General features: G+C 39.6%; 1 protein-coding gene across 16 annotated transcripts in view; it reads left to right on the top strand.

The window, feature by feature from the left end:
* Positions 1 to 20,999, top strand: part of kcnma1a (potassium large conductance calcium-activated channel, subfamily M, alpha member 1a) — a 141,129-nt gene that overhangs the window by 86,754 nt on the left and 33,376 nt on the right. For 10 of the 16 annotated variants that reach the window (XM_079362895.1, XM_079362899.1, XM_079362904.1 and 7 more), the window contains exons 8-19: positions 305 to 475; positions 2,088 to 2,179; positions 7,509 to 7,619; positions 7,745 to 7,850; positions 8,250 to 8,332; positions 8,421 to 8,490; positions 9,304 to 9,459; positions 9,967 to 10,076; positions 10,253 to 10,321; positions 11,405 to 11,416; positions 14,253 to 14,339; positions 14,447 to 14,523. In XM_079362895.1, the coding sequence (XP_079219021.1) occupies positions 305 to 475; positions 2,088 to 2,179; positions 7,509 to 7,619; positions 7,745 to 7,850; positions 8,250 to 8,332; positions 8,421 to 8,490; positions 9,304 to 9,459; positions 9,967 to 10,076; positions 10,253 to 10,321; positions 11,405 to 11,416; positions 14,253 to 14,339; positions 14,447 to 14,523 (1,144 nt within the window). The remainder of the gene's footprint in view (positions 1 to 304; positions 476 to 2,087; positions 2,180 to 7,508; positions 7,620 to 7,744; positions 7,851 to 8,249; positions 8,333 to 8,420; positions 8,491 to 9,303; positions 9,460 to 9,966; positions 10,077 to 10,252; positions 10,322 to 11,404; positions 11,417 to 14,252; positions 14,340 to 14,446; positions 14,524 to 20,999) is intronic. The other 6 variants (XM_079362903.1, XM_079362905.1, XM_079362909.1 and 3 more) reach the window with 1 other exon arrangement.

Genomic DNA, 20,999 nt, shown 5'->3' with positions numbered 1-20,999 from the left:
CTCAAAAGACAGCTAACTTAAAAAAGGAAAACTGAAAAATGTATCAAAACAATCATATTTTGTATAGTAGTGGTCGAAAATGTGTGTCTTTGTTCAACAACCCAACACAGCATCAAACTGTTTGACCACTAGGTGGTAGCCTAAGCTCGGTACATGAAGGCTCTGCAGCTTGACTCGGCAGCATCAAACGCATCTTTACTTAAACTGGTTGAACTCAGAATTGACTAAATAGGTACTCCATGCAATCCCTGTTTAAAAAATGGTGCTTTATTCATGCCGTGTCGTTCCCTCCCTCTCATTGTAGGTGGAAAACTCAGGGGATCCCTGGGAAAACTTCCAGAATTCCCAGTCACTTTCCTATTGGGAATGTGTCTACCTGCTGATGGTGACTATGTCCACAGTAGGCTACGGGGATGTCTATGCAAAAACCACCTTGGGACGTCTGTTTATGGTCTTCTTCATCCTTGGTGGTTTGGTAAAATCAGATTTTTCTTTCACCCTTGATTCCTTTATTATCTCCCAAATCCTGCCTGTCCCCATCAATAGACTGTAAAAACACTGTTAGACAATGCTATACGGAATAATCAATGATTGAAAAATGAAGTTAAATATGTTTATTATTATTGTTTATTTTATTATGTTGTTGAAAATGTATAGCCGTATTAAATGCTAGAACTATAATGCCTGCAGCAGTAACTATAAATTCTTTGTCATAGTGTAGTTGTATCCTTTTGTTTAGCCTATTGTATCTTGTCTACCGTAGTTATGGTACTATGTGCTCCCCTGTCCCCTCCCCTTATGTGTCGCTCCTCTGTTTGATTAGAGTTTAAGCTTTCTGTCTGATAATGTTGTTACTATTCTCTTAAAAGCAGTTGCGGTTTCAGGACACCCCTCCTCTCGTGTCTCCTCCCACAATTCCAACAAACACAGGGGCAGGGAGATGAGGCTTAGGCCAGCCTGACTGTTACCATAGCAACAGCAGCCTCCTCCTCCTCCTCCCCTTTCTCCCTCTCACCTTCCTCTGAGCTAGTGTCCTGTTGGGCTTCCACAAGTACAGTTTTAGCACACATCTGTAAACACCTTTGCACACACATACTGAAAGCCTTTCCACCTCCGTCTTTCTATAAAAAAAATATCGGAGGATCTAGCCAGATCGCAGTTACTGTACTCCTTCTTTGGACAGCTATCACTTCACTCTAATGTCCTGCAGCTGTGTGGATGTGTTCTGTGTTGTGGCCATGGTGATAGCCTGTCTGTTTTTCTCAGTGCCGACAGCCCTGGAAGTCTTTAGGCCAGAACCTCTGCCTGCTTCCTCTCAGCAGCAGTGGCTAAATAATGACTTCAGGCCGGAGACATTTTTGAAGCCAGGGATCATATTAAACTCACATCATATCACATTATTCTCTATAATGTATAGGTATACTTTCCAAGCATGATTTAAGTAGCTTTACAAGAGCTAGGGCCTTTTCTAATTGTACCCTGTGAGCCTAGATGTAAAGTACCCCGCATTGTTGTTGGTTGACGAACACAAACCAGTGCTCGGAAAACAGGCTGTGAAACTTTGCAAAATGCATCCAGCTCATTTCCCAGCCCAACAAATGAGTCTTAATGTGTTTTGCAGCTGCGGACCATCAGGTGGGCCTATTCAAATCAACCTGCCCGATCATCTGTGTTTGTTGGACAAAACATGGCACATAGGTTGAATTCTCCCTCAGCTATTTAACATTCTGCTATCCAGAGAGGTTTTGGGTGCTACCACAGGCTGAGTATGAATCAGCTGTGACGAAATTCTCGCCCACTGACCAAATATCTTCCTTATCCTCAAAAAAAAAAAAAAAAAAAAAAAAACTGGGGCATTTTTTTTCTCAACAGCACAAACATTTATTTTTTTTCCAGTGTAATAAATCTCTCATGTCTACGACGTTTAGCAATATCCATCATCAATGAGAGAGATTTTTATTTGATTTCAAAGTCACAATTCTCTCCCCTCAGAAATCTGGACTCAGGCACAAGTTTCTCCACCACCCACTCTGCAGCGTAGTAGTCTCTTTTTTAGTCTCTTTTTCTGTCTTCTATCTTCTCCTTAGGCCATGTTTGCCAGCTACGTCCCTGAAATCATAGAGTTAATAGGAAACCGCAAGAAATATGGTGGTTCCTATAGTGCGGTTAATGGGAGAAAGTAAGTATTCCAGATGGTTCTGCTGTTTTTCTGTGTGCGGTAGAACCCTCTCTGCATGCCTTTTCTTTTTTCTGTTCCATGCATGTAGGCCATGTTTGCTCGCTACGTGCCAGAAATTGCTGCTCTCATCCTTAATCGGAAGAAATACGGAGGGAGTTATAACTCGACACGAGGCAGAAAGTAAGTTGAAATCCAGACAAGGTGTGGTTGTGTGACTCAGGTGCTCCCCCTGAAGTTTAGAGTTACTGGGGGTTAGATAACTTGACTTTTTTTGTAGAAGAGTAAAGTTATATCATAACTCAAGTCACACTGCGTGACTGGAGACCTTGGCCATTAGGACACACATGTCCATGCCCCTTTACTCTTTCTTTACTTTTTCTTTCTCTCTACAGTCTGTCCTTGTCTTCTACTGTCTCTGTCTGACTTTGTCTCCTTCTCTCTGTCCTTTGCTCAGAGCTTTCCTGAACTCATTTTGTGTGCTGTTCATTTACTTTCTTTGTCCACTTCCTGCGTTGCGCTTTACTTTAATTTGGAAAATAGAGCTTTCATGACTACTCCACTTCCGACTTACAGTGAGTTTACTAACCTGTGGTGCTTCTGTGCAGAATATCTGTGCATCATGTGTTGTCCCTTTTCCTACAATATCCAGTTTTAATCTCAGCTTAATGCAGCCTTGCCTTAAGGGATAAATTAGTACAAATCAAAAACTAGTCATGAAACCCCTACTGTCCGCTTCTAAAGGATTTTTTTTCCACAAGAAAACAGAAAGATTTAAACATCTGCAAGTGCATTATTATTGGTGGTCTTTTTTTCTGAAGCATCATCAATCTCAATGACCATTGCAGGATATGATTTCTTTTCTTGTTTCATTTTGCTTGAGTTTGTTTTGCATGATTTATGATTTTTTTTTTTCTGCATAATTTCTGGCATGTTCTCTATGACCTGCAGTCTCGTGGCTTTTTTTCATTGATGGCAAACTCCATGAAAAAAACCCATCTTCCTTTTGTCCGTCACCACTAGCCCATCGCATCATCAATGCTTGACATAACTCTGGCCCTGATCTTCAGTCAGCTCCCACACCCTGAATGCTGGATGCCTCGCTCCCATTGGAGGCTCTCAATTGCTTTTGGCTTGCTGTTTGCCTGCTTGGTTCTCGCTTGGTTTTTGTGTGGTGGTGGAGTGTGTCTCCAGATGCTCTCGTTATTTATGTTTGTGCTGCTTTGGCCTCTCGCAGCAGAGGTTCCAGTGCACTGTGAAGTATGTGTGACACTGTGGTCATTTTTTCTGTTTGTACAAGATTACCACATTGCTGTACTGTTCTCCTCCCCTGGAGCTCAAACCTTACTGATATTCAGCACACAGATTTATTGAAACACAAATGTGGTGTGTCCAGAACAGGCAGGATAGATATTCTTTGTTTCCCTTCTTCTCTTTTCTTCCCATTTTTCTCTGTAACACTCATCATCTACTACTATGCTGTCTTCTCTTTCTCGCTTGGTTTCTCATTTTCAATCGGAATCCCATCAGCTTCAGTCACTCTATTCAGTAGGGCGGATTCTAGAGAGTCAGCACAAGAGCGAAGCATTAGTAAAGAGAAAAAAAAGAAGCCTTTGTTCCATAATGTTTGCCTGTCACTGAGATAAGATTGATGAAATGTTATGTTTTGCCAGTGACCTCAGCCTGGACTCGCAGATGGGTGTTGAGAGAAGCCCCTGTCAAAACTGAGGATAGTTTCTCCCACACACTTTATTTTCTCCTTTCCCCACCGCCTCCAATGTCTCTCTGGTTAGACATACAGTAAAACATGTGGAAACAATCAGAAGATGCCCACTGAACACACACACACACACACACACACACACACACACACACACACACACACAATCCAAAAGGCACCAGGCTCTTTGCATAATCATTTCGATGTGTATGCGTTTGGTGTTTACAAGTATCAGACCTGACACATAGACAAAACCGGTTTGTCATGTGGGTTTAGCGTATACATCAGGATTGATGCATTTAGCAGCTGTCAATGTAAAAAAAAGTCTATCATGGAAATGAGATTAGGAGATTACAAGTATCGACTGATTACAGAGCTTCCAAACAGTGAGGTCATGACACAGTATGAAGCCTTTCAAATGTAACCCTTATTTGATCTTGCCCGGCCGCTGTCATTTCAAACAGCCCTTGAAGGTTACTTGGAAGTGAGAGGGAGCCACATACTACATTTCTGTTTGATGCTAGTGTTGCTTATAGTACTCTGTGCAGTGTAGCATACACCCGTGAGCACAGTGACAGCCCTCAGCCTGTGCACGCTGATATAATAATGACAAGTGTTGCATTCTGTTGGCGCCCACTGCACTCGGAGGATCTGTGGTTTCCATTATGGCTCCATGGTTTCCATTAGCCCCAACTTGAACAGAGGAATTGGCATAGACACTGGCTTCCACCCTGGCTGAACTCTGACATACACCTTTGAAAGCCCTCTGTAGGAACTAGCAACGTTAGCTGTGGAGGCCCAGAGACTCTTACAATGTCAGGCATTAAAAGGCCCAAACGAACATAACAATCAAATACAAAACCAGCCTCAAAGAAACATGCAGACTGTTGAGGCTGAAAATACAGAGTGCACTTTATCTATATGCACACTTGCTTTTGCTATTCTTGACATTGATTTCAGGGGATCCCGTTTGCGCAAATGGAAATAAAAAGGGAAGTAAATTGTGAAACTTGATGATGATGATTCTTGCACCATGTTTCATCACTGACCTAAGGATTAGAGCAGTATAAAGTGAGTGACCTGTGTTGCTGATGTTTGAGCTCTTGTTTGTTCATTTTGTAATCCCAGGATGTTCCCGGACTGCATGATTGGTGTGCACGCTCTGTTATACCTTTTTGCATTTAATGTGATTGTGTCCCAAAATGTGTCTCGGGTGATGTGTCTGGTTTTCTTGTTTTATTTTAATTTTTTGTTTCATGTTTTAGTTTTGTCTTTATCTCAGGCTATACTGAACAATCAGGTTAGCAAATAATAACATATATTGTGTTCATGATGATTTTCTAAACGGTGAAAGAATCCATGATGTCCTTTTGAACTGTACAGTGATCACAGTCTCTAGTGTGATGTGACTATTGTCCCACATAAGGAGAAAAACTGAGAGGACGGTCAACTTTAATGATTTTAACAATAAAATATTAACGTCTTGAATACAGAAAAAAACTTGGATTAGTATCTTTATCAAGCTAAAAATTAAGTGGAAAATATAGGAAATAAAGTTGGCTAGAAAGTGAAAAAGAACACATTATGTACGCTTCTGTGAGGGATAGTGTGTGTGTGTGTTTTCTGTTTCAATGCTTATACCCCTTCAGCTTTGCACTTACGTGAGTGTATGTGTCTGAGATTCATAACCTAATGTTGAACCCACATGAGTATTACAACGTTTAAATCTGTATATTCCCTCTACCCTTGGAAAAGGGCATCTGGACACTGGGAATAGGAAAACATGAGTGATGTTTTTCGTCTCTTTCAATGAGAGACCTCTTGTGCCAAATACTGCTGGCTGCCCACAGACATCTCAGCTCATCAGCTTGTAAGACCACACGGCCCCTTTTTTTTTTTTTTTTTTTGCTCAATTCAGGCCAACCATGCAATCACGGCTGCTCGTTAGATTCTCTTAAAGGACAGAGGCGACATCTGCGAAGACCATTATGTCCTGCAACATCCACAATCTGCCGTTCTCTTAATATGTCTGTCATAGAACTTTGCCAAGTCCACTTCAGTTCAGCCCTAACCGGCCCATCTGGTGCAAGATAGCGATCTGAACTATGGTTCCTCGTCTGACATCAATAAATATCTCTGTTTCTTTCAAAACTGCCAAACTGAGTCAGATCTCAGTCTTTTTTATTGGACAATGTTTCAGCCAGAGTGTCCTCCTCCTGTGTAAGAGCATTATAACAGACTGAAGGAAACAAATCTAGTTTGATGACAAGAAGTTGAACAGTGGACAAATATGACCACAGTGTTTACTTTTATTTTAGGAAAAAGTAACATTATACTCATTATGTTATATACAAAGCTGTCCAAGACCCAGGCCCTCCAAACTGAAGTGGTTCTTTTGTCTCCTGGCACATCCTGCTAAATAGAGGATAAGGCCATTGTCATTACCCAGATTGCCTTACAGGTCTTGACAGGGTCATTAGTGTGTCTGCAGAGTGTCCACACTAATCCATGTCAATATAAAAGCTGGATTCGACTGAACATATTTGGATTTCTCATTTAGGGTTTTGGCAGTATGACTCTTGACATTTAACTTAAACTCTGGAAGGGTAGCTCAGCTTACTCGAGTGCAAATGAAGCATATAAAGTGTCTTAAATTCACTAGAATAGTGATAGAATTTGTGATTGAATTGCCTATTGTAACAATATTGTTAAAACAGCAGCAATGCTTTATTTGCAGACAGATAATAGTGCTAAAAGTGATAAATGTATGTAATGGTACGTGTTCTGGGACTACAACATAAATACCATTTACAGAAGCACCACAAGTTTTATTGCTGAAACAGTTAAAAAAAACAAGATTAGAAGAGACGTGTACAGTTAATAGCCAAACAGCCCAAATTATTATCATTGCACAATCAACAAACCTGGGAAGTTGACCTTTGCCCTTCATTCCTATTGTCTCCAGTGCAGTTACGGGACAAACAAGGACATAACCTCCAATACCAAATTGTTCCAATCCATCTGTCCTTGCTGCTGTAATCCGCCCCGTGCACCATCTGACAGATCCCTCTGCTCAAATGCAGCCTAATGTTTTGCCAGGGGACTCGTCAAATACGGAGGTCCTGTTTAGAATTTGTGTCAACCACAGGCCTCCAAATCACTTTGAAAGTTTTCAGTAATGTTCTGTATAAAAAGCACCAGCATATTGATGTACATGTCATTGTCAGCATCCATTCAGCTCACAGAGGGTTGGTTTGGCTGAAAGGACGGTTTTTATATTGAGAACGGATGACAATCCAACCACTGTGGGCTGCGTGATTATATCTCAGATTTTCTAAAGTGGTTCAAAGTTGAGTGTTTGATTGCACTTGTCATGCAGAATTTAACCACTTTCATTATGTTGGGGAAAATATTCACTTTTATGGCAAAAAGATTTAATTCAGTTACTTGTTTGCTTTGAAAAGACATCTCTTGACATGTATACATTCTTCTCAGTCTATATTTGAGTTAGATGTTAGAGTGCTTTGGTTTGACTGATTATCTTTAGGAGACATGCCAGTGTCTGCAGTGATTTATGTCGCCCACTCAAGATGATTTCTTCCCCCCTTCCAGGCATATTGTGGTCTGTGGTCATATTACCCTCGAAAGTGTCTCCAACTTCCTCAAAGACTTCCTACACAAGGACAGGGATGATGTCAATGTAGAAATTGTTTTTCTCCATAAGTAAGTTCATTGTTTTCCGTCCTTGCCATTTGTAGTTTAGCAGAATACAAAGTGCAAGTTGGACTTCTTAAATATGCAGCACACACATGCACTTACCTTTTTTCTCTTTTCTGTGTGTGTGATAGTATTTCCCCTAATCTTGAGCTGGAAGCCTTGTTCAAACGTCACTTTACCCAAGTAGAATTCTACCAGGGATCTGTTCTCAACCCTCACGATCTAGCCCGAGTGAAGGTACAGTCAGTGACTCTTGGAGAGATGAAATGAGCGAATGCATAACTTACACTTTGGATTAGATGTATGAATACGTTTCAAAAGTTCTTTCAGTAAACCAACACATTTAAGGGATACACTTTTAGAAAGAACAGTATCAGGATACACGTTTCACATTTGAAATACAAGAACTTTTCATGGATTGTGACAGACAATAAAAACTTCAAAACCCTGATGTTGATCAGCAGTATGATATTATTTATGATCACAGTTTAGCACACAAGTGTAGGTTTGATGTAAATGTCTGAGCCACAATTTATCTGAAGCATGTGGCACATTTAAAAAAAAAAAAAAAAAAAGAAAAGAATCAGTCATGTACTATTGTGTTTTCACGTCTGTTTTCCGATGCTTCACACATAGATCGAGTCAGCAGATGCCTGCTTAATCCTGGCCAACAAATATTGTGCAGATCCTGATGCTGAAGATGCCTCCAACATCATGAGGTATAGAATCCTGAGGCCTCAGTGGAAACTGACAAAAGAAGGTCTTCGTCTTCCATAGTTATATCTCTGCCTGTTTTTGTCTTATCAGGGTTATTTCGATCAAGAACTACAGTCCTAAGATCAGAATAATTACACAAATGCTACAATATCACAACAAGGTAAGACGTTTTGTTTCCTTATAATATGGATTGTTGTGTTACAGTAACTCATAGAGGCTGTTTGTGTCATATATATGAATAATCAAGTTTGCAATTAATACATTTGCAATGATGGGTCACTTCAGAAGTGTGTTAGTGTGTATTGTAAACATTTCATGTAATGAAAATCAAAATTTATTGCATTCACTACTGCATTGGGCTAAACAAAAGTTACTGTCTGACTCTTAATATCATGTAAAGTAATTTTGCAACAGAGGGAAAATTAGGCACTACTGAAATACCGTATATCGCCACAAGGTGGTGCTCCTTATTTTGATTGTAATGTACTACTGAAATGTAACGCACTGCTCATCCCTTCTACTCGTCAGACTTTCTGCAGTAACTATTTGGTGCAGGTTATAGTTTACAGTAAATGTTTTACTGTTGTGTACAAGTATTGAAAATAGCGCCAGGTAGACTTGAAACTGCACTGTAGGACATTCCACAGATTTTTTTTTTTTTTTTTTTTTTTTACAATTTTCTTCATCTAAAAGCCTTTAAAATGGACTGAATATTGTTTGTATAGTGTATATTATTTTTGTTATTTAAACTTCCTTTCAGTGCACATTTTAATATAAGTTTGTGATCAGGCGATATCTCTCTACACACACTGTCCATTCTTGTTAGCAATGTCCTCTAACTTATGCTAACTTTCTCTCTAAAAGGGAATATGCATATTTTACAAAGACGCTGAAGTTTTGCCATAAAAATAGGACACACTAGCTTGTTTTTTTGTGTCTTGTGACCTTTTTTGTGCCTTTTCATGTGATGAAGGCCCATCTGCTGAACATTCCAAGCTGGAACTGGAGGGAGGGTGACGATGCTATCTGCCTGGCAGAGCTGAAAGCCGGCTTCATTGCCCAGAGCTGTCTGGCCCAGGGCCTGTCCACCATGCTAGCCAACCTCTTCTCCATGAGGTCTTTCATTGAGGTAACATAGAGGGCAAGATTAAAGTCACATTTTAAGTTCACTGTAATAATAAGGATGAATTAATCCTCACATAGAACTTTTAATAAATCAGATGATTGATTCATGAATTGTAAATGAGGTTGCCGCATGTGGATACTGTAAGTTCTCCTCTGACAGATGGAGTAAATCTATGTTACAAAGTACATTCCCCTGGAAAGTTTGACATCTTTGTCTAGCGAAAGACTTCCATCAGAGTGTGCTCAGTTGTCCTGGCACGTCATATTTTAATGTGACATTCACATGGAATCTGTTCTGTGTTTCTGTGGCTCAGAATTGAAGAGGTGCTTGCATCTATCAAAGAACTGTTCTCATGTCATGAGGATGATGGATCAGCTTATAATGACCAGACTGAAGTTGTTTGGCTGAGCATCTGCAGGCCACATTGAGCCACTTTTGGAAGGAAGAAAGTGTGTCTTTTTTCTTTTGCTTTTCCTCACGTGTATCATTTCCGTGCTTGTGTTTTGTCAGATTGAGGAGGACACATGGCAGAAGTATTACCTAGAAGGAGTGGCTAATGAGATGTACACAGAGTATTTGTCCAGTGCCTTTGTGGGCCTCACCTTCCCCACTGTCTGTGAGTAAGTATCACACGTTCCCCACTCAGCAAGCTTAAACTCACTGGTAGGTAGCTAACAAGACTGATGAGAGACTTAAAGACTCAGGGGGAATTTAAGGATGTGTGTCTCAAAGATGTTTTGGGGGGGAAAAAAAGCTTATGTACTTATTTTCACCTATGCGTGTGAATGTTTTGCAGGCTGTGTTACGTGAAGCTGAAGCTGCTGCTTATTGCTATCGAATACAAGTCGGAGCAGAGAGAGAGCAGGTTTGTATATCAGATCTTTTCTTCCACTGAAATCAAGAATAACTTTTGTAAAAGTTGAACTGCTGTGTGACTTTTTCAAGCTGACCCATGCATACGTTGTTCTATATTTCCCCCGTTTAATCTCTTTGCCACCTCAATCAGGTCCGACATTGATGTTCCACTTGAGGACATTAAGTTGTTGAATGACATTCGAACCATAGCATGCCTTTATTGCAAATTATATGGCGAGGACGGTAGTTTCTAGAAAAGTGAACCCACTGTGATTTAAGAATCTGCACACACCAGAACACTGCTATCAGAGATCACACGGCTCTGCCAAGACAAATGTCATGCTGTCAATGTTGCGATACTTTCACAACGAGATAGACATTTGCATTTTCTTATGCGTGTTGTTTTAACCAATAACTTAACATCAGTGTGTTATAACCCCTAACAACATGAAGGACTCTTTTTTTGTGTAATCCCCATTACCAAATCCCACCGATTTACCCTCATCTGACTGAATCAAATGTTGTTGGTTAATTCTGATGCTGCATAACTATTTATAATTATTTGGCATAAAGCAAAAGGAGAAAAAAAACCCTACAAAGTCTAAATATGCTAACGTTATAACATCTCTGGTTGTTTACATATCTCATCTTGTACTTAAGAGTTCCGCAGTGAGTTCAGTTTTGTCTGAGCTCTTAAATAGTTCAAGCTAGGAGAATTATTTGAAATGTGTATACATCTACTTTATTGCTTACAAAAAAATGACTGTAATTATTTTACATAAACCAATCATTTTCCTCTTATCAACAGCTGGTACGTGAAAATGGATGGTGCCATTTGATTTGGTTTTCCCGTTGTTGAAAGATAACAACTGTTCTGATCAGTAGTATTTGTGACACACACTCTTTCTAGGTGCCAGGACCTCTCCATGGGACAAGCATGATAGAACTGATTGTGTGTTTGTATATAGAAGTGTCACATGTTGCTATGTGGGCGTACCCTCTTGATATGCATTGGAACATACGTAACGTTCTCCTCTTCCCTTGTGTTCCTGATGACTGTTTGATCGGAGGTTTTTTTTCTTGTTGTTTGCAGAAGCCGAAAGCGGTATGCCCTCTACCTTATCTTACTCCCAAAGTCCCACCAAATCTCCACAGCTTTTAAAGCTTCTGACTTTGGGAGTTTACCCATGGATATTTTTCCAGAGCCTATCTCGCAGGCCTCTTTTTCGAACTCTTTTCATGGTGTCCCTTGTGCTTAATGCACTAACTTCTTTGCAGGCAGAGAGACGATAGATAAATTGGACATGTTTGTAGAAGTTCTGTTTCTTTGTCTTTGCTGTTGTCGGTGTACCAAGGCCAAATGCTCACCCCTCCATATCTACCTCTAATTTTAACTTTTCAGTTTTGTCCTTTACTTGTCCTTTGCTTAGTTTATTTCTCTCACTTTCAGTTCTTTTTCAGTGTTGCTCAGTTGTTACCTTCAGTCTGTGAGCTTTGCCAAGCTGGTTATCCCACTCATGGTGATTTTAATCATTGCCAGAACAGTTTTTCACGGTTCTTTGACTCAAAATCCCTGAGAAGTTTGTAAACACATCATTTAGACTTCAGATGTGGTGTTTAGAAGAACTACTAAACTATTGTTTTAATCTTGGAATAATTTGATGGTTTATCTGCCATTGCTTAAGGCAGTGGCTGATAAAATAGCATGTATTCACTCATGGTTTTATTACTATAGCAGCACCTCACCAATCATCATCATTTAACACACTAGGACACTAGGACAAGGATCTGTTGATCTTGGATAGTATTAAGTTTATCCAAACTAAAATTGCCAAAGGCTATAATGTTCACAAGTGACCCACATTTCACTTTTGCATTCCATCACCCTAACATATTCTCATTGCTAAATGTATATCATCTGTGCATATGTCTGTGTGCGTGATGACCTCTAAAGGGAGCGGCTGCGTGTGACTGAGCGTGTGAATTGTTGTGGGTCTCAGCCACCATGTAACGTCATGCTTGTGTGTCTTTCGAGTAGATGTTCTTAAGTGAGGTCACTTCCTGTCAGTTTGGTGTTTGAGAAACAATCCAACTGCACAGAAGTTACTGCAACCGTCTGCATCTACGTACCTGTCTCTATACCTGTACTGCGGTGGCTATGCTGTTCTGTTTGATTATTGTCTTCTTCATGCTGTTCGGTAACTGCATGCTATGACACTATCACAAAAGGTGTTTATTGCTTGCCTTGTTGCTCACAATATGAGGTTTTGATGCATCCTAAGCTTCTATTCACCAGTTTGTGCGCGACAGAAGGACAATGTGTTGGATTGATTCACCTGTAAAATCTCAGATTTGGGCAGCAATGTTTGTGAGATGTCTTGATTTGTACCTTTCATTTATTTTCACTAAAAAGCATGCCGGGCCTTATGCCTGTTTACGTCTCTGGGGGCCATTCAATCTGAGTGAATGTTAGATGCTGATCTACTTCTTGCACAAGAAATCTGTGGAATGAACTATCAATCTGCATGACTAGAGCAATTTGACCACAGCCCTATATTTGTATGGATTCAATTGCTCCCTTTGTATTTTATTTGTTTTCTACGATGAAGCCTTTTCTAGAGCCCAGAGGAAAGATGAAGGTCGTTGTACCCTTTGTTCAATGTACTCCAGCACTTTACTGTGGCTACCACTTGAATTTCATTCGTTAAGTCAAGTTGCTTAGTAAGATGTTGGTCAGAAGTTTCTGGAAACTGACAATGGTTTTTGTTTCCACAGTATGAGGGTCACAAATAGACAAAAAAAAAAAAAAATCAATTGATTTCATTTAAAACAAGATTCTGTAGTTCATCATCTTTCCCCTGTGCTCTTATTTTGAAGGAGTCTAACACTTTAAGGTTTGTGGGTCCAGTGTTTGATTTCTAAGTCCACACTCACATCATTGATGATTGTTGCCCACAGGTAACCATTAATGACCAGTGTGTGTGTGTGTGTGTGAGTACGTGTGAGCATACAGTACGTGTGCGTGCTGTCTACTCTTTGTCCCAGTCTAATTAATGGGGAATGATACAGCCAATCACAGGGTGTCAACAAAAAAAAAAACAACAACTCATTTTTTACATAAACATCTCTTGTTTATTTATTTTAGTGCAGCTTTTTATAAACATGTTACTTATTTTTCAAAAAAGTTATTCAAATATAATTCACATAACACACAGGTAATATGCAAGTAAACATCAAGCATGCTAGCGGTTTGATAGCTTTCATGCTACACGTATAAAGTCGCTTCCGATGGAAATGGGACTTTCTCCAGCCTCACACCTTAATCTTTGTGTTTCTTTTAAAACAAGCGTGTAGATTTAAAATCAGCCTAGTACTGACAAGACGAGCTGTTCATTCCCTTACATCTCACTGTCAAATACTAACTGAGATGTTGCAGTTCATGTAGGTTTTCCATGCTATAGCCATGTTTAAGTGGCCATAGCATTTGTTTGGACTCGATGAGTTTATTGAGTGCTGGCAGTAAAACAAATAAGAGGCCATACATTTGAATTCTTTCTGCCCTTTTTTACTTTTTTTGTACCTCTCTGTCCCCTTCTCAGTATCATTCTGCAAAGACAAGAATGAAAATATCTATGTGCGATCATACTGTTGTTTAGTTTGTCCTTCCATTTAAGCATCACATCAGCAAATGTAAAACCAGAGGAGCTGGTGTGTGTGTGTGTGTAATAGTGATCACACAATCAATAATACACAGCAATCAAAACTTAAGCAGGAGTGCTGTGTTGAGAATGATGCCCAACAAAAAAGAAGTTCAGTGCAGGTCCGAATTTTGGCTTCAATGAGTGTGTGTACCATTCCTCTTGATTAGCATGTTGTGTTCTTGAGCTGAGTGTTGTTCAGAAGTTAATGAGCGTGATGTGTCTATTTCTGTGATTACCCAGCATCCTCATCAACCCAGGAAATCATGTCAAGTTGCAGGAGGGAACACTGGGATTCTTTATTGCCAGTGATGCCAAAGAAGTGAAGAGGTAATGTTGTGGCCAACCAGATGGAAATCACAACACAAAAAAGGGGAAATTGTAAACTTTGATGGTTTAACTGGTAAACATTTTTGCTCTTACTTTTTCTTTTTTAGAGCTTTTTTCTACTGCAAAGCTTGTCATGACGACATCACGGACCCTAAGCGGATCAAGAAGTGCGGCTGCAAACGACGTGAGTTGCTTATTATACTCCACCGATACCCCTCCTTCCCTTCCTCTTTCCCCCCAAAAAGACTTCCTGTGAATCTGTGTCTCATTATACTTGAGGTTATACTCGTGTGTCTACTAATACTGTAGCTCTCATTGTGTCATTGTGTTTCCTTCTGTTGCTCTATGTTTTTAAAGGTTTTTATGTGTGTATATATATATATATATATATATATATATATATATATATATATAGTCATACCATTGGACCTCTAGGACAGTGTTTATTATGGGTCCCATTTGAACTTCCACAACATTCATAATGGTACAAACATCAGTCAGAATCTTATTTCTTCTTTTTTTTTTCTAGTCAAAATGGAGGCATTATCATCTTTATGTATTTGTCTTTTCATTTGGTTTAACCATTAAATCAGTACTTTATCTACAAAAAGTGGGGAAAATATTGAAGTGAAGGAAATGTAGAATAGTAAAAACAGAATGTACAAAAGTACACCAGAAATAATTAAAATCATCAGAATCTCCATATTCCCCTTTAAACAAACAAAATCAAAATTTAAAATAAAAGTGTATTTGTCCCCAGGGGGCAAATCAAAAATAAGCATCCTAAGATGTATTTTCATTATTTGTATGAAATCTGAACTTGTGCGTCATATTTATTTTCTAAGTATTACATAGTGTGCTTGCCGCAGGATATTAAATAACCTCGAGGAGTTCAATCATCTCGGGCGCACACTTGACTTTGAGTAGTCAAAGACACAAGACGCTGTTCATTTTTGAATGTTCAACATTTCACACCAGACAAAACGTCAAATCAATGTTTTCCCCCCTTTTTAATGCAAATATAGCATTACCATTAAGGTAGCAACTGCACATGAATTTCACCTGACCTGTGTAGAACAGTCATTTGTCAGGACATGTTAGCCTCTGGAGAAATAATTGAAGTGAATATCCCATCTTTTTTTCTTTTCTGTAAGCAGACAAAGCTTGGTTTTAAAATAGATACAAACATTACCGTCTTCTGTCTGTGTCATGTTTGCTTCCCCAGCTCTATAGAATCCAAATCCTTCCACACTGTAGCTTCCTTTGTATTAACTGTTTACCTCTCTCTTCTTTTTATCGTCATGACCCAGACTCCCATGATGGACTTGGCATAATGTTTTGTCTTATCACAGTGTTTGCAATCAAGACTTTTTGCATTTAGAAAGAAGACAGTTCCATTAGTGCAATGGAAGTCTGTCCGACAGTGTGTTCTGTTCTATCATGTTTTGTTCTCTTCTGTTGTTTTTCCCATGTTTCTTTATGACCAGTGACACACTTTTGATGTATTTCCTTCCCTGCTGCCATTGGAAAACACCACTTTATTTTAACTTCTCACTGGTAGTGATTTATTGTGAGTAAAAGAAAATGGGTGTACAGTTACCCAGAGTGCAGTGCAAGTGTTTTTTTCCTCTTGAGCAAATAGTATACTATATCTATGTTGCATGTACCAGTGTAGCTTCTGCATCCTTCTCCTCGCCTCTCATTTCTACACTGTTGTCAGGCCCGACCAAAACCAAAACAGCAGAATTTCAACTCCCTCAAGCATCAGGCCTTCAGTCAGCTGGTTCTCCTACAAGTTGGAAATGACAATTAAATTGACTGTGACTCAATCGGATGTAGCCGATGAGGTCTGCAGTTTTTCCTTTCTATTTGATCATCAAACCAAGCTCACATTTGGCATTTGGAAGGCAATCTGCTGCAAGTCTTATGTCATTGCCCTTGATTAACCTTCACATAGTGTCATGCTCCATGAGAGTACAGAAGAACTGTAATAAAACTCGGAGATGTCATACAGTAATCACAGATTTAGGAGAGCTAACACAAGGAAAAGAAAATTAACATGAACCACTGCGATTTAAATGGATCTGCTCTCTGTCAAAGTAAGTTTTATGTGTGGCTGTACTTTCAGAGAGCCGTAAATGTCCTTGTGGGAAGTTCTCCATATTCTGACAAGCTAGGTTGCCAAAACACAATCAAAACAATCTGGTACCCCCTTCCCCTCCCTTCCTCTGTGATCTTATTCCCTTTATAAACTCCTTGCCCTTCTCAGACTGAGGTTACAGAGATCATTAGGTCCTCTACGAGATGATATGTCACCACATCAGGCTTGTGCATTTCAAATACGGACAGTTGTTGGGCCCTGTTATTGTACTCTTTGCATTGGATGAAAAGTCCACTAGCACTATGCAGTTAACAAATTGTTACAGCATTACATCGCCACTAGATGGCGGAACCATGCCAGAGTCATGTCCACTAATACAACATTGAATGGAGATGTCTGTAGTGAAAACTTAAATCCTCTGAAACCTGTTCAGTAAAAATGCAAGGACCAAAACTGTGTTTTTCTGAAGAAAAAAAAAAAGAATATCCTCCTGACTTATTTGATCATTACATGGTTCTTATTGGGTGATTTTTAAATTCTAAAAGTCATCAAGGGATCTTTGTGTTTTCACAAACTTTGCCTTTCCAAAAAAAAAAAATATATATATTTATCTGCACTCCTTTATGCCTCTAATGCAACCGGCTACTGTGCACCTTTTTTTATTTTTTTTATTTCTCCGAGTTCAACACTTGAGCTCCTTTACAGTATCAGTTCTCCTTGCACTCTTGCTAAACAAGGACACTTTAGGGGGATCTATCAGAATGGTGCTTTCTCTGGGACATCCTTTGTATTCAACATAGCGCCCTGATAGCTTCTGTTTTTGCCGTGTCTTGGTGGATTACGGAGATGGTGACTGATAAAACCCATGCAGACAGTTTATCAGGGCTGCCGTCATGTTGAATCGTCAATCAGGAATGCCCTGAAATGGACACCTCATAGTTGTAGGCAAGAATCTGGGTATCTGTCAGAAGCCAAAGACATTGTCAGTATGTGTGTGTGTGTGTGTGTGTGTGTGTGTGCGTGTATCTTGTGTTTTCCATGACTCCCTTCCCACGTTTTAATGATCAACAACATAACATACATACTGTGGTCCGAATGCCTAAGCAAAAACTCTGAAGTAAGAATTTTCAGCATGAAGTGATAGCTTTGCTGCACTTGTCTGCCATGCCTTCAAAACTGTTTGAATACCGCGAACAGTTATCTATGTACCTTCCCTTGTTGCTGACACCAAAAACACATGTTGTGCATGCATATTACATGCTCATAAGGCACATGTGCATGCTGCAGGATACAACAGTCCCTGATTCCTTCTTTCCACGGGTTCTGATCTGTGTTTCATAATCTTTCCTTGGCCATATTACCTCATTCGAAACCTTATTTTCCAATGTGACTCGGAGTCAAAGATGCTGAAAGTGACTCTGTAAAGGTGCCAGACAGTATTAGTCTGCTGTCTGTTTGCACCTTGGCAATGAGGGAATGGGGACCAGGGACTGTTTCTGCTCAGAGTCACAGCAATCTAGATGTGCTACTCTGGGGACTTTCACTCCTGCTTCCCTTGGGGGCTCCGAGCTTCACACACAAACACGTACACACTCCAACCCACAGTCAGAAAGTAGCTGCTTTCATATTTTTGCAGCAAATTGACAAGAAGTAATGGAGTAATTGTTTTAAATGAAGCTTTAATATTATTTTCGACACAAGCATTGATGACAGGAAGCATCATTGAAATACTTTGATACAATACTTAAAATTCAATTGGCGTTGATTTACAATCTACAAAAAAAAAAATGGCGATGCACACCAGCTAACATATACATGGCACTCTATATACGCTTTGATTAAGACTTTAAACAACTGAAAACCACAAGATAGCGTTAAACATATTAAAGTGGCTGAAGGGGAGAAAATATAATCAAGTTTGATTAGTATTCGTTACACTGCTATGTTGGAAATCTGTTCACGTATGCTAACATTAGCCACCAAGGGGCTTCTGTTCATACCGAACCATGTAAAAGTTAAATCCCTTTGGTGCGACGCAGAGAGCAATGGTGCATTTTACTGCCAATGAATTCACAGTTTCATCGAGACGAGAACATCTTGATAAAGAGTGTGAGGACAAATCTGCAAACATGCCTATTCATTTTGCACTCATGCACATGCAAGTGAAGCTTCCCCTGGGTAGTGAAGCAGTGAAACAGCAGGTTTTAATTTACTATAGCATGATTTGGCCAGTCTAGCCAGTAGAATAGTTTCATGCCTTGGACAGAGCCGCTACAGCTGCATGATGGGATACAGGTACGTGATCCACTCCTTTAGCCAAATGGATAGAGGATGTACAAATGTATGACACATTGTATGAGGTTTGCTGCTGAAGACATTGCTCATGCCTTTCTCCCCCTGAATGCTTGCCTTCTTTCTCCTTTTCCTCCACACCCCTCTTCCCCTTGTTATATTTTTGCCTTTTTGACTTGTTACAGCCTTAGCACACAGCTTGACCTCTTCAGACTTTATTTAAAACAAATCACACAATGTTAAATGATTATTAAAAATGATTAGACTTGACAATCATTTTCTTGTGTGGTTAAATGTTAAGATTTTTGTATTTTCGGACAAGAAATGTGGAAAAAAAAAAAAAAGAATACTGAGCATCCTGTTGAGGTTAAAATGATGCACTTTGAGTGTTTTAATTCAATCTGGGGCTCAAGTCTGTGGGAGCAGGTGTCTAAGGCTTTGCACTTTCTGATGAAGTTACCTTCCGACTCCCCCTGGGTGAATATTTCTCCTTTTGCCATTAACCTGCTGCTTTTCCTCTCCTCTCATCCCAAAACATGACTGTAGCCAAGATGTCCGTCTACAAACGAATGAAACTGGCATGTTGTTTTGATTGCGGCCGTTCAGAGCAAGACTGCTCTTGCATGTCAGGCAGTGTACATAGTAACATGGACACCCTTCAGAGGGCCTACCCACTTTCCTCTGTCTCTGTTCATGATTGCCCAACCACTTTACGTGCCTGTAAGTTACACCGCCCAACACATGCTGTTACATGTCTGTGGTGTGTGCTCCGTGTATTGTACCATGCAGAGGTACTGTCCGTACGTGAACGTGTGTGCATTTAAATGTTGTCTCTGGTGTGATCCGTTTAATGTGACCCCATAGTTTGTGTAGCTGTGGCTATTGTGATTCTTTTTTTTAACTTTTTTTTTTCTCAGCGACTTATTGCTTTTGTTTCTATCAATCAAATCTGTCATCTAGAAATACGAGTTTCTATCTATGACTCTCTCTCTCTCTCTCTCTCTCTCTCTCTCTCTCTCTCTCTCTCTCTCTCTTTCTCTCTCTCTCACTATTAGGTTTATTTCAACTCTTAATCTAATTTTGTTTAATGTACTGTTTAATGACCATCATTTTTTGATTCATCATTATCACTGACACCTTTTTTGTGATTTCATGTGTGTTTTATGTGTGGTGGGTAAGTGGTGGTGTGGCTCTGTGGTGCTGCTGTTCTGTACAGTACAGTACTGTAGGTGTTAGACATGTGGCTACTGTACCGCATGCTGCATCAGTCATGCAGTTGTGTAAAAAAAAACAAAAAAAAAACTCAATTGGATTTGATGTGTTTTAAACTGTCGAAGGTAAGATCTTTGTGAACACAAACATGCTACTTGGTGTTTGAATCCTAAGGTGCTTTGCTTCATATGATTCTATGTATTTTAATTTTTTAATTTCAAGGCCCTTACTGTGCAGTCCTCTGAGTTAACTCTGTTTTCAGTTTGTGCGTGTTTCAGTTGAAGCAGCTTTGCCTTTTTTTTTGTCTTTTCTTTTTTCCGTTGATCTAAACTGAAACAACTGTACTGAAGTCTTTAGAAACACCTCGCTGCGGAAGATTTGAGAAAATCACATCCTGAAAGGGAAATGGAACATCCTTGAAAAGCCTTTTAAATAAGAAACAGGGCACAGATGTTATAACAGGAAGTAACAAATGCTTTCCGAACTACCCTTTCACCGGACAGCGAGCGACAATTAACATTTTCCCCACTTAAATTATACATTTTATTCTACAACCTAGAATGCCCTGCCAAATCTCTGATCACAATAGATCGTTTTTCCTGAAAACATGTACAATTTAAGGAATTGTGAGGGAAAAGAAACAAAGTAGAATGGGGTAACAGGATTCTATTGTATGAAAGGAAAGAAACCTGTAGATAAAGAAAAAGAAGTAAAGGAGAGAAAAACCCAAAGTGAGATCTACATAATGTTGATGTTGGCTTGATAGAGACAGGTAGGAACAAAAAGCTCCTGGAAGATCCCTCTCCTTTCTTTTTTCCTTTTTTAGTGGATGGGAAATACTAAATTGTGTGTCAATTAGACATGGCAGCAGTAGGACTCCCTATCAAAGCGTTGGTTTCAGACATACAGATCTGATTTCCTTCTCAACATTCTCCCACCGTCTGCCGACTCAGCCTAGATTAGTGTCAAACATGCCATGATGAGTTTGGCTTGGCCTCTTGTAGTTGAGCCTGCGCTGATATCCCTCGGTACCAATTACTGGCCATTACATGGTT

The sequence above is a fragment of the Symphodus melops genome (assembly GCF_947650265.1).
Source record: "Symphodus melops genome assembly, chromosome: 15".
NCBI classification, from domain to species: domain Eukaryota; kingdom Metazoa; phylum Chordata; class Actinopteri; order Labriformes; family Labridae; genus Symphodus; species Symphodus melops.
The sequence above is the reverse complement of the archived record's forward strand: the minus strand, read 5'-3'. Positions and strand labels throughout refer to the sequence as shown.